At 43.6% G+C, this 14464-nt stretch overlaps 1 protein-coding gene across 2 annotated transcripts in view; it reads right to left on the reverse strand.

The window, feature by feature from the left end:
- Positions 1-14464, reverse strand: part of INSR (insulin receptor) — a 158687-nt gene that overhangs the window by 13011 nt on the left and 131212 nt on the right. For both annotated transcript variants that reach the window (XM_077121459.1, XM_077121458.1), the window contains 2 exons: positions 4755-4914; positions 2260-2362 (listed from right to left, as the gene is read on the reverse strand). In XM_077121459.1, coding sequence (XP_076977574.1) covers positions 2260-2362; positions 4755-4914 — 263 coding nt within the window. The remainder of the gene's footprint in view (positions 1-2259; positions 2363-4754; positions 4915-14464) is intronic.

The raw sequence follows: 14464 nt of genomic DNA on the forward strand, positions 1-14464 counted from the left end.
TGGAGGGAGCACGTTATAATGAGTGTGACTAACTGATGATATGTGGGTGTGACTGTGGTTGAAAGGGAAAGTTTAGGTTCACGTATGTCACTAGAAGGAAAGCCAGAGGCTGTACAGGAAGAGTAGAGACTCTTCAGTGTTCTAGAATTGATGGTGGTGATGAATGCACAACTCTGAAAACACTAGAAGACACCGACTGTATACTTTAGATGGATTGTATGGTATGTGAATTTATTGCAATAAAACGACTTTAACAAAAAAGCAAAGGTAACAAGTACTCAAACCTCATCATTATCTAATGGTTCTTACTACATTGTTCTTTGTAGGAGTGGTGCCTACTTCCTATCTCTTCCTGTGCTGGTTTGAAAGGATGTATGTCCCCTAGAAAAGCCATGTTTTAATCTAAGTCCCATTTTGTAAAGGCAGAATAATCCCTATTCAGTACTGTATGTTTGAAACTGTAATCAGATCATCTCCCTGGAGATGTGATTTGATTAAGAGTGGTTGTTAAACTAGATTAGGTGACGATATGTCTCCACCCATTTGGGTGAGTGTTGATAAGTTTCTGGAGTCCTATAAAAGAGGAAACATTTTGGAGAATGGGAGATTCAGAGAGAGCAAAGCAGAATGACATAGCCATGAGAAGCAGAGTCCACCAGTCAGCGACCTTTGGAGATGAAGAAGGAAAATGCCTCCTGGGGAGCTTCATGAATCAGGAAACCAGGAGAAGAACTTAGCAGATGATGCCGTGTTCGCCATGTGCCCTTCCACTTGAGAGAGAAACCCTGAACTTCATTGGCCTTCTTGAACCAAGGTATCTTTCCCTGGATGCCTTAGATTGGACATTTCTATAGACTTGTTTTAATTCAGACATTTTCTTGGCTTTAGAACTATAAACTAGCAATTTATTAAATTCCTCTGTTTTAAATCCATTCTGTTTCTGGTATATTGCATTCTGGCAGCTAACAAACTACAACACTTCCCAACTCTGTACTCAGTGAGGGCATATTCACAGACTGAACTTGATAAAGTGGGTGGAAGTATTTACACCACAGAGCTAAGCAAACATTACAAATCGGGACTTGTCCAGACTTGAGAAACGGATGGAAGAAGCCATCAATGCAGATTAAATTTAAAAGTGGATCATATCTGTGCCAGTCTGAAGCTATTATGTACCCCAGAAAAACCATGGCCTTTTTCCTGATCCCATCTTGGCAGGGGGACAGCCATGTTTCTTTTCATCCTGACTCAATATTGTGGAGTGGAAACTTTGATAGGATTGTTTCCATGGAGATATACCATACCTAGTTTTTGTGGCCTTTTGATTAGATTGGAATGTGACTCCACCCACTCAAGGTGGGCCTTGATTAGTTTAGTTGGGTCCTTTGAAAAAGTAAACAATTTGGAGAAAGCTCAGAGCCGAGACACAAACATCTAGAGATGCTTGAAGTGCTAACAGAAAGATAAAACGTCACCATGTGCCTTCCCACGAGATGCTAAGCAAGCCAGAACCCAGATTTGTGTTTCAGAGTTGCTAAGTGAAGGCCCACAGATGCTCAGAGAAGAAACCACTGGCATCAGAAGCTTGAAGCAATGGAACCAGGAACGGGGACCAGAAGACGCCAGCCACATGCCTTCCCATGTGGCAGACACCAGACTTTCTTGAGTCCAGGCATCTTTCTCTAGATGCCTTAGGTTGGACATTTTTTTGGCCTTAGAACTGTTAACTTGTAACTTAATAAATTCCCCTTTTAAAAAGCCATTCCATCTCTGGTATACTGCATTCTAGCAGCATTTAACAAACGAAAGCAACATTTCTAGCCAGGACATTAGGTATTGCACAAAAACACTCAGGAAATGTCCTTCTAGTATCTCCAAGTTAATATCTGATTGGGCAAAGAAGCCAATCACATCATTGACAAGTGACGTTCCAAGGTTCGTCGTATTTCATTTTTGTCCTACTCTTTACACAAACAAAATATCAACCAGCATCCATCAGATCTGTACTTGTTCAACTGCAACAACAGGTTGGCCAGAGATTCAAGAGTTCAGCAAAAATCATTCAGCGAGAATCAACTGCTTAGATGGAATTTAAGACCAAGGGTATGGCATGTTATTATATTATTATCTGCCAATTGTATGCTACCCATCCTTAACACCAGTAAAATTTATAATAAACTTAGATATCTCTATACCTTGGCATACATTTCTCTGCGAGAACTGCTTGTTAAGCATTCAAGACCACATCACTGCACTCACCTCTTTCTCAGGAATATATAAATACTTCCAATCACGACGCTGAAGAGAAAGACAAAGATGAGGGGGCCGATGATAATTTTTGCGATATTGGATGGGACGTCCACTGAAATAGAATAAGATAACAATGCATCACTGCAAAATGTGTCCACTGAGGTTTCTTCAGCAGCAAATTCTCTCTGTTCCTGGAATGACAGGACACATTTTGCTGATCCTCTTATTTCTGAGCCTCTCTCTGCTGTCTCCCAGACTTATTTTCTGGCAGCCCCAAAATATCCTTGGGCTCAATGGGGCCTGTCAGTGTGCTAGGGGCTTGCTCTGAAGGCCCCTTACAAGCCTTCTTCACACTTCTCCACCCAGGACTCTCTGCCCACTTGGTTTAATGTGGCACTAAGAATTTCAGGGCTTTGAAATTCTTAGTAATTTTTGCACAAGGAGCCCCATGTTTGCATTTTGCACTGGACACTGCAAATCTTGCAGCTAGTCATTCCACCACTGCTCTCTGCCAAGAGGAACAACCCATCAGGAAGAGCCCAGGGGGTGCCAGGGGGTCCTGCCCCCTCCTTCCTGAAGGACTGGCCCACTGATTTTACTTATTTATTTTTTTGTATGCTGCATGGCGGGGGTTATGCTTCATTCTTTTCCCATGTGAGTATCCAATTATTACAGCACCACTTGTTGAATTTTCATTGGTTTTTTGTTTGTTTGGGGAAGTACATAGGCTGGGAATCGAACCCAGGTCTCCCGCGTGGCAGGGAAGAATTCTACCACTGAGCCACCCTTACACAACCAGCCCACTGACTTTTCAATAGGTTTGTGGGTGTGGTGGTTGCCAGGGAGAGCTCAGGTACGAATAAAGGAAAAGTGCCTTTTCCCAGAGAGACCCCTTTTAAGCAGGCTGAAGAAAGGTTCAGCATCTGAATTTGCAAAATCTACATCCAAGGCTGAGTTGCCTATAGTTATAGACATACTCATGTGCTCAGATCTTCACAGCTGAGGAAGGAATCAGCTTCTGCAGGGCTGAGGAGGTCCAAAGGCACCTTAATAATAACTCTTTACTGACAGCTTGGACAGCTCCAAGCACCTTTCAAAGTGCCCTCTACAAAGACTATTTAATTGTCACGTAAGCGTGGAGGCAGGTGCTACCCCTAACCCCAGGGAGGGAGCAGAGGCTTTGAGAGCCCAGGGCTCTTGCCCTCCACCCCACACTGCCTTGGAGGGCCCGGCTCCGTCCTGAGAAATCCCTGCCTCCCACATTTTCCTGAATTGACAGCCGACAGCCTCGCCCTGTGGTGGCACACTGACCATCTCCATATACATTTGGGGAACAGAATGGGAGATGAGAAATGGAAACCTTCCAGTCACGTGCCTCTGTTTGCTTGCCCCTCACCACTGGCACCCTCTCATTCCTTGGGAGCGGGGAAGCTGGAGGCTGCAGGGGCTTGTACCAAGGGGTCAGGACTAAGCGTGTTAGTAAAAGTCAAGGCTGGAGTCTGAGAGTCGTGCTGCCCCCACCAATCCCCACCACCTCCCAGGCTGCACAGTCCCACCCGCTCTTCCGACTCCAGCTCCCATCACAATCAGGGTTGGGACTAGGATGAGGCAAGGGACGTGCCCAGCATGCACAATTTGAGGAGGTACCCCTTTGTCCAGGTCAACAAAGCAGGGGTGGCCCCCAGGGCTGAGGCTGCCTTCTATTTTGCACCCTGGATGCCTCACATGCCTAACCCTGATCCTGGCCAGAACTATCCTGGCAAGGTTCACTCCCACTTCCTACGCACCCCCCACCCCACCCCTCCGCCAACAGTCCCAAGTATGCAGAAATCCAGCCAGCCAGCAGAAGTTCTATCCAAGCCCCCACTCCTCCCAAACCAGAATTTTTCCTCCTGCCAAGTCACTTGTTGGTTCATGCATTCAAACTTCTGGGTTCCTATCACGTGCAGGTTGAATGTCTCCTTTTTCTCCACTATTCATTCTTTAGGTCTTGCGGAGATGCCACCGCCTCCAGGAAGCACTCCCTGATCAGCTCAGCCCTCCCCACATCCTCCTGCCTTACCGCCCATACGGTGTGCCAGCAGCACTTTCTGCCTGCATGTTGGGAATGCTTCCCGCTCAGGATTTTTTGCTCTGCCCAAGGGGAGTAGGGAAGCTCCCGGGAGACCACGGCCCACCTAATAATCCCAAAGACAGCTAGATCAGTAGCAGAAGCTAACGAGAGTACCTAGCACTGCCTTTTGCCAGTCTCTTGATGTGCACGAGGCCAGTGACACCCTCCAGCCTCCTGAGGTGGATCCCATTCCTATCCCCAGGAACAGGTGCAGATGCTGGCTCAGAGAAGGCAATTCCCTGATCCCAAACACATAGCAGTGGCTGGCGAACCCAGGAGGCAAGGCCAGAGCTGGCCCTCTCAGCTTCCACACAATCTAATCTCTGAACTATTCTGCCGTGCCCAGCACCAAGCACAGACCTACACACTCACAGTCGCTGTGGAAACTTACAATAGTCTGTCACATAGAAATAGGTGGCTTCTGTCCAGGAGCCGTTGCCCGCCAAGGAGGTGGCTCTGACGCGGACGCTGTAGTTCCCGGGGGGCAGCCCACGCAGCCGGCAGCCCCGCTCCAGGGCGAAATGTTTGCGGGAGACGCAGAGGTGCAGCTCCTGGAAAGCAAGGGGAGGAGAGAGGAGGTGGCGGCTGCCTGGCTTCATATATCTGAGAATGTCCAGCCCAGCCAGGGACTTCACAGAAAAGATTCTGCCAGGGCTGATTCCAAGGGAAGTCTGACTTTGAGAATCCCAGAATCTGAGAAATGGATAAGGAAGCAGACGCAGAGGGCATTGTTTACTGGTAACAGCCAAATTTCCTACGCCAGAAGCCAAGCCTTGTACCAGGATTATTTCATTTAAAAATGCCATGGCTTATCTATAGTGCAAGATGAGGAAGCTAAAGATTACTTATTCTTACCAGAGTTCGGCAATTTTTGTGTGTGCATTAAGAAGGTCAGATGTGGCCTCTCTCCCTCTAAGGCCAACTCTGCAAGTGAAACCATTGCCCTCCCCCGATGTGGGACATGAAATCCAGGGGTGAAATCTCCCTGGCAAGATGGGAGAGGACTCCTAGGGATGAGTCTGGCCCTGGCACCGTGGGATCAACAATGCCATCATGACTAAAAGGGGGAAAAGACGTGTAACAAATAAGGTATCAGTGGCTGAGAGAGTTCAAATAGAGTGGAGAGGCTACTCTGAAGGTCACTCTTACACAAGTTAGTTTCAGTTAGGCATCATAGCTTGCCAACCCCCAACCAAAACCATTCCAGTCAATCCTAAAGAACACCTAGGGCAATATACAAGATTCTACAAAGGTTCTAGAATGAGGGTAACTTTCCAAAACCTACAGCTTCCAGATGGGTGCCTGGTCCAGATAAGTCCTGAAATGCAGAGGGCCCAGCCTCTCCAGAACATCAGCTAGCTCCATCCCCTCATCCCATATTATCAACAACCCCTTCCAACATGAAAAAGTTAGAATGGGCATAGCCCAAATACCCCTAAAGAGTGGGAGAAAGACCAAAGGTGATGGTGGAGTTATACAGAGAAGGTAGGGTTTAACAAATGAGTATGAGTGCTGAATTATTATACTGATATTTCTTTAAGTCTCCAATATCTTAAAGCAGCTAGAAGTAAAAACCTAAAATTGTGGAATTGTACCAAACTCTGAAATCTGTTCTACAACTAATCGTTGCGATGTACTTTAAAATTTATTGCTTTTTTGTATATATGTTATTTTTTACACACACACAAAAAAATCTTCTTCTAGCCTCCAATGTTTTGGAGCAACTAAAAGGAACACTCTGAAAGAGTAGAAATGGTAGCCCATAACAAACTCCGAAATCTGTTCTTTATCTACTTGTTGAAGTGTATTTAGAAAATCATTGTTTTCTCTTGTATATGTTATATTTAACAATAAAAAAAGTTAAAAAAAAAAAAAAAAGACAAAAAGAAGAAGGCCAGATAGCACATATTTTTGCTTTATGCTCTAGGTGGCAGCTGTCGAAACTGTTTAATTCTGCAGATGTAGCACAAACCAGCCACAAACGAACCCTTAACATCCAAAAGCCAACTTTATATGGCACTGAAATCTGAACTGCATATCACACAATACTCTTCTTCTTTTGAGTTCTTTATTCAACCAGTTTTCAATGTAAAAGCGATTTTTAGACCAGATTTGGCCCATATTCTGTAGTTTGCCAACTCTTGGCTTAGGAGTTTAAATGACATGCCTGAGGTCTCAGAGCTGGGAGGTGGCAGGGTCAACCCTGGAAGCTAGAACTGCCTGACCCCAAAGATTCTTTTTTTTTGTCTTTTTTTTAACACGGGCAGGCACCGAGAATCGAACCTGGGTCTCAGGCATGGCAGGTAAGAACTCTGCCACTGCGCCACCAGTGCCTGCCCCACTCCAAAGATTCTTAAAGCAACTACAGAATATTTCTACCAGAAAGTCAATTTTCTCAGTGTTGCCTTCTGATTTTTTTCATTTTTTAACTCTTTTTATTATATACTATAACACATCTATAAAGCAAAGAAAGAAAATGCAATAGTTTTCAAGGTACTCTTCAACAAGTAGTTACAGGACAGATCCCAGAGTTTGTCACGGACCACTATACCATCATCTTGGATTTTTCCTTCTAGCTGCTCTAGAACATTAGAGGCTAAAAGGAATAAATATTTTTTTATCATCACAATCAACTTTTTTCTTTGTTGTGAAAAATAACATATATACAAAAAAGCAGTAAATTTCAAAGCATAGCATAACAGTTAGTTGTGGAACATATTTCATAATTTAATATGGGTAACAATTTCATAATTTAGTATGGGTAACAATTCCACCATTTTAAGTCTTTATTTCTAGCTGCTCTAAGATACTGAAGACTAAAAGAAATATCAATATAATGAGTCAGCACTCATACTCGCTTGTTAAACTCAGTCTTCTCTGTATGTCAAGCCTGACCTTCTCTGTATGTTAAAGCCTACCTTCTCTGTATGCCTTCTGATTTTTTAAATCAGCATGAAAGAGGTGGGAATCCAGTTAAATCCTCCCAGGAAGAGAAGGAAAGACCAGTAGAGTGTGACAGACACATGCCAATGATAACTGTGAAATTAGAGACAAGCCCAGGGCTTATTAGGGGAGACGGGAGGTTCACTGGAAAGCAAAACTGTGAAACCTGCAAGGGTCAGGTCAGAATTCTGAAAACTTTCCGCATGAGTTCTAAGCCAATAGTGTGTCCAGCAAACTGGAAACTGGGCTGGAAAATTTGGGGGGAGGGGTGGGGAGGGGAGAGAAGAAATGTAAAAACTCCCATGTGTATCATGTGACAATAAGAGCAAGAAAACAAATCGAGCTGGGGGGGAAGGGGGGGCGGGGGGAGTAATTCTAATCCAAAGGCTCTTCCCAGTAGAATGAGTCACCAAGTAGGAAGGGATAATGAGCAAATAAACCAAAGGTAGCTGCTATCAGGGATGAAGGGAAAAATCATCCTTCAATTTACCCTCCTAAGGGATGAAGAAGAGACTCTGACCAAAACAGCTGGAACCTGATAAGGCTCTCCTAATACACACGCCACAAAATAAGGCAAACATGAGAATCAAAACCTTTTCAAGGGTTAATATTGGTGGCTCTGGATATGGGGGTGGGGAGGTACGGATAGGTTATGTTGGCGCTCTCTAGATGGGGTTTATGTTATCTTTGTAACTGTCCTGTAAGTTTGAAAGTATTTCAAAATAAAAATTAAAAAAAAAAAACTTTTTAGGGATGAAGTTGTCACTTACATAAAAATTTGTGCAAATATGAGCGGGAAAAGAAAATGAAAACTCCAAAAGATAACGAGGCAAAGGACATAAACACACAAAAGCTGATGCTCTTTCCAAGGAAAGGAAGGGGGGTCTCTCAGCTAAGGGAGTGATGGTGATGGGACGCAAATTTTAAGAAAGGAGACATTCAAAAGCAATGCAACTAAAACAGCTAAAAGTGGTTTTGTCTATTAAGCTAGCAAAACAGGAAAAAAAAAATCTGTCACCAAATGCTGGGGAGAATTTTGTAAAACTGGCATAATCCATATCGTGCTATGTATATTGTATGAAGAAAAAAGTTTTATAAATCCTTTTTTCTTCATAAAAGCAATGCTAGGCAATTAAGGAAAACGTGGAAAACCATCCTGCAGTTTTTTTCCACATAAAGATTTTTAGAAAGGTCATGGTAACCTCTTGCTCTCTCCTAGTTTTCTACCCCATGTCTCTGCTCCCCTTGAGAGCTAATCTGGCTGGTCTGTCTGGGATCAGAGTTGGACTTTGTGGGACAAACGCTTCAATGGGTTTCTGGCTGGTGACCCTTGGGCCCCAGCAGTGCGAGGGGTGGGTCTGCAGAAGGCAGCTGGGAGAATCGGGGAAAAAGCAGAGTTGAGATTAGGGAGGGTTAGGGCTAGATCCCATGCCAATAATGACCATTTCTTCCAGTTTACCTAGGGTCAGGAATCCCTGGGACTTTCAGTGCTTAGACCAGGAAAGTTCTGGATAAACAAGGACAAGCGGTCAGAGCAATAGAAATAAAATCAAGGGGGGTCTGCAGTGGGCACGCGTTGCTCACCACCTAGAATCCATCCCCTCTTCCAGTACTGACACTGCCCTGAACTTCCATAGGAAGCTGCTTCTTCCCCTAAAGAGGTACTGACCTCTTACCCTTCTCCCCCTCCCCAGTTCCAGGGTTGGCCCTGACTGCCAAAAGCCAAAGAGTCCATTGGTTCATAGACGGGCACAAAACTCAGACCTGCATTCACCATCAGGGAAATGCAAATATAAATACTAAACCATTTCACTAATTCCCACCAGGATGGCTATAATTAAAAAGGCAGATAATAATAAGTGTTGGCAAGGATATGGAGCAATTATGACCCTTATAAACTGTTGGTGGGAAAGTAAAATGGTGCCGCTTTGGACAATCCACAGTGTTATTAGATAACCCAGTAATTCCACTTGTGGGTATACACCCAAAAGAAATTAAAACATATGTTATATCCACACAAACACTTGTAGATCAATGTTCATTGCTTTTATAATAGCCAAACAACCCAAGTATCTATCAACCAATGAAAGGAAAAACAAACTATGGGCTATACATGCAGTGGAATATGATTCAGCTGTAAGAAAGGAATGAAGCATTGACACATGCTACAACATGGATAAACCTTGAAAACACTGTACTGAGTACAAGAAGCCAGTCATAATAGACCACATTTCCATTTATATGAAATGTCCAGAATAGAGATAGATGACAGATTAGTGGGTATCAGAGGCTAAGAGCAGAGGGGAATGGGAGTGACGACTAATGTACACAGGATTTATTTCAGGGGTGATGAAAATGTTCTGAAACTTAGAGAGTGATGATTACAAAATTCTGTGAAGATACTAAAAAACACTGAATTGTACACTTCGGAAGGATGACTTTTACAGTACATGAATTTTATTTCAATAAACCTGTCATTAAAAAAAAAAAACACTTAAGCCCAATCTGTCATCAGGTGGTCAGTTGATCTAAGCTAGTCCAGCCAGAGGGTGCCTAGTTCTCCTGGAAGTGCCAGGACGCAGACACTCTCTCTTCATCTAAGCCTGGCACCAAAAGGTATGAGGTTTGGAACCACTAAAGCTACAAAAGGACCACCTGGGACTGCTGAGTTCACAGTGTGAGGTCTGAAGACGCAATTCATCCAGAGGAATCCTGGATCCAGCCATACCTGAAGCTCCTTCAATTTTCAGTTATACAAACCATAAGCTTCCCATCTGTCAAAAGCTAGTTTGTATGAGGGTTTCTTAACTGCTGGTGGAAGATGGGGGGACAACAGCACAGAGAATCTAAACTCCAGAGCCTGTAAGCTTACCCCCTACATTATACTGGACAAGGGTCATCTCAAACATAATTTTAAATGGCTGATTCCCTTTGGCCATCGGGACATTAGCAAATATGAGGCAAGTGGAGACTTTAAAAGTGCTTGCATATTAGGGCATGCCTTTCCTTATTGCTAAGAATCCTTCTGGCACCATATAAACAAGCCTGAGTTGGTCTGTTGGAGGATAAGTGACCATTTAGAGAGAGCTGCAACCACACCTGCTGGGACCACATGTGTGAGTTAAGGCCATCCAACCCAACCAAATAAGCCCAGGACAAAAGAACCACTCAATAAACTCACAGAATCAGGAGAAATAGCAAATGTCTGCTGTTTTAAACCAGTAAAATTGGGGGGATACTTGTTATGCAGCAAAAGCTGACTGATACAATATCTAAAGCTGGTCATACAAATAGCTATGTTGCCTTCCAAATAAAATTCGCTTATCTAGAATAGTAAAAACCAGAGGCAACCTAAATATTTCAAAACAGAGACTTAAATGAGTAAATGATGCATAAATCCTGTGCAGCTATTAAACATTTTTAATTCCAAAGGCTATGTGAACAGAGAAAACATAACTAGAAGAACTCTGTTTAAGAATATGGATTAGGAGTGATGTCCCAGTTTGAAACTATTATGTACCCCATAAAAACGATGTTTTAATCCAGATCCAATCTTGTGGGGCCAGACCTATGGCTTAGAGTGGGAAACTTTGATTGGATTGTTTCCACAGAGATGTGATATACATCCAGTTGTGGGTGTGACCTTCTGATTAGATGAAGGTGTGACTCCACCTATTCAAGGTGGGTCTGGATTAGTTACTGGTCCTTTAAAAGGGAGAACATTTTAGAGAAACCTCAGATGCAGATGCTTGAAGAACAGTTGCTTCAGAGCTGACAGAGACATGGATGTTTGTAAATGCTTTGAGTGCCAACAGAAAGAACAGATGCCTAAACACAGGCAGAGCCCGGCAGATGTCCCATGCACCTTTCCATAAGATGCTAAGCAAGCCAGAACCTGGAGAGAATCACGGGAAGCCAAGAGATGAAAGCCAGTCCTGGAGAAGCCAAGTAAGGAATCCCCACAGGAAACAGAGGCTAAAAATCAAGAAGCAGAGGAGCAAGGGACCATCAGATGCCAACCACATGCCTTCTCAGCTGACAGAGGTGTCCAGAAGCCAAAGTCCCCAGCAGATGCCAGCCGCTTGACTTTCCAGCTGACAGAGGTGTTCTGGACAGCATCAGCCTTTCTTGAGTTAAGGTAACCTCTTGTTGGTGCCCTCATCAGGACATTTTCACAGCCTTACCACTGTCAACTTGCAACTTAATCTATTCCGTTTTTAAAAGCCATGCCATTTCTGGTATATTGCATTCTGACAGCTTTAACAAACCAAAACAAGTGACTTCAGGGAAAGACAGTGGAGTGAGTGCTCCAGAATTCAGCCCTTCCACCGAAACCACTATTAAACAGGGCAGGAACTGTCTGAAAGAACTGCTGGAAAATTCCAAGGCTAGAAGTACACTGTCCAGCATCCAGGGAAGAGAGGGAGAAAGAAGCTGATAAACTATGATAAAGAACAGTAAATTATTCTTGCCTCACACTGACTACCAATGGCCATCCTGGACTCTGATGGCCGACTGCCTTGAGTTCCAGTAGCTGGATAGAACACTGGTGACACAAAGGAACACAAACATTCTCTTCCCCAAGAACAGGGCTGAGCATGGCTGATCACCGACCACGGCTTTTGATTATCTCATTGCTGTTGCCAGGCCCTGAGGGCAGCTATTGATTCAACCCTCCCTGGACAGGGAGAGGAAGCAGAGATTTAAAGGCACAGTGCCTCCCCAGGGCTGCAGGGGGAAGTTAGTTGAAAGGTTGCATTTGCTGGACGGAGCAGGAAAGCTCAGCAATGGGGAACCGTCAGAGAAGCTTTGGGCTCTCTTTCTGATCCCCTTCGGCAAGGCACTTTGGAGCATGTCTTTGTCCCCACTGTGTAATTCCCTGTCCCTGTTTTGGTCGGAAAAGACTGACTTCGGAAAGTCGCCTTGGGGTGACCCTCTTCTCAGGATTTTCCCTCCAGGCAAAAGCAGCTAGAGACAATGAAAGGAGCATAAAAACTATAGAGGTGGACAGGCTGGGACAAAGTCTGCTAGTTTTAAATACCTGGTAGAGGGAGAGCTGCCTCCTAGGAAACAAAGGGGATAAACGAACTGCTGCAAACAGGGGAACTCCAAAACAACTAACAAGCAAGAGCCCAGGCAAGACAGAGGCCCAGAAGACAAAGCCCTGCGAACTGCATTTGCCTCAGGCAGACCCTTCTGATAGAAGGGTCGAAGCTTCAAGTAAATCTGTCTTATCACCAGCTACTTACAAAATCACAAAAATAGATAAAGAGCCCAACTAAAAAAAATGGGCAAAGACTTTCAAAGACATCTCTCCAAAGAGGTCATACAAATGGCCAAAAGGCACATGAAAAGATGCTCAATATCATTAGCCGCTGGGGAAATGCAAATCAAAACCACAATGAGACACCATTTATTTCCCACCCATAAGAATGGCTGCTATGAAAAAATGAACAATAACAAGGGTTGGAGAGGTTGTGGAGAAACAGGAACACTCATTCACTGCTGGTAGCAATGTAAAATGGTGCAACACTGTGGAAGACAGTTTGGCAGCACCTCAAAAAGCTAAGCACAGAATTACAATATGACCCAACAATCCCACTGCTAGATACATACCCCCAAATAACTGAAATGGGGACTTAAACAGATAATTGCACACTGATGTTCATGGCAGAATTATTCACAAGTGCCAAAAGATGGAAGCAACTCACGTGTCCATCAACCGATGAACAGATAAAGAAAAAGTAGTATATACATACAATGGAATATTATTCAGCCATAAAAATGAATGAAGTTCTGATACATGCAACAACATGGATGAACCCTGAAGATATCATGTTGAGTGAAATAAGCCAGATACAAAAGGACAAAATCGTATGATCTCACTGATTTGAAACAATTAGAATAAGCAAACTCATAGAGTCAGAATCTAGAATATAGGTTGCCAGGGGACAGGACAGGGTGTGGAGAGGGAAAGGGAAGTTAAGGGAATAGGGTTCCTATTTGGAATGACAGAACTGTTTTGGTGATAGATGGTGAAGTTGCTACCACAACACTGTGAATGGAATTAACAGCACTGAACCATATATCTGAATAAGATTAAGAAAGGAAATATTCTATTGTATATTTGGTAATAGAATAAATTTTTTTAAAAATCCTTGGTACCACACTATATAACAATGAACCCTAAGTGAAATCAAGGACTTTAATTGACAGCACAATTCTATAAATGTGCTATCATCAATTGACAAATGTTCCGCACCAATGCATACCTGAATTCAGAGTGACAAATAGGTCGAGGGTGAATGGACACACACAAAAAAAGGCAAACGAGGAGACTTGCCTAGGAACATTCAGTAGGAGCATTTCTACTTTCTGAAATTTACTTTTTCTGTATAGGGCCCCCATCCATTCTCTATCGTATATTCTTCTTTGTTTCTTTTTATAACCCTCTATGGGCTGTACAAAAGCAGACACAGAACAGATTTGGCTGCAGGTTGTGGTTTGGGTGCCAACGGCCCCTGCGGTCACTTCCCCAGAGTGGCTCAACATGGGGCAGGCTACCTGGAACCTCTGGCTTGCAGAAGCCATGCTTTGGCCCACGGGTTTCGGACAGCTCTCACGAAAGTTACAGGAAATTGGGGAGTTGTGCTAGAACCCCTCTTAGGAGTTGGTGAACTATACCCTGTAAGCCAAAACCCATCCATCACCTGATTTTGTAAATAATCAGGTTTTACTGGCACACAGACATGTCCATTAGTTTACATTCTGTCTATTACTGCATTCATGCCACAAAAGCAGAGTTGGGTAGTACAACAGACACAGCCTGGCTGCAAAACCTAAAATATGTGCTTTCTCGTCCTTTCCAGATGTTTGCTAACCTCTGCACCAGAACATCAGAAAGCCTTGGATTTGAATTTTTGCTGTATTCTAACAGACCTTTTAGCAGCAACTTAAAATTTGGAAGCCTCAGTACTGAGTTCTGGGTTATTCTGAGGAGTTATTTTATCAGCCCCAAGAGGCACACATATTATGTTCACATTTTGACATTTCAGAAGTCGGAATGCACCTTGCAAAATAACGTTCATGAAGAGAATTAGCAGAATCCTTTTCATCCTTAACAGTCCACCAAAGGAAAAAAAATCTTAGATGTGTGTT

The sequence above is a fragment of the Tamandua tetradactyla genome, chromosome 11, assembly GCF_023851605.1.
Source record: "Tamandua tetradactyla isolate mTamTet1 chromosome 11, mTamTet1.pri, whole genome shotgun sequence".
Lineage (NCBI taxonomy): Eukaryota > Metazoa > Chordata > Mammalia > Pilosa > Myrmecophagidae > Tamandua > Tamandua tetradactyla.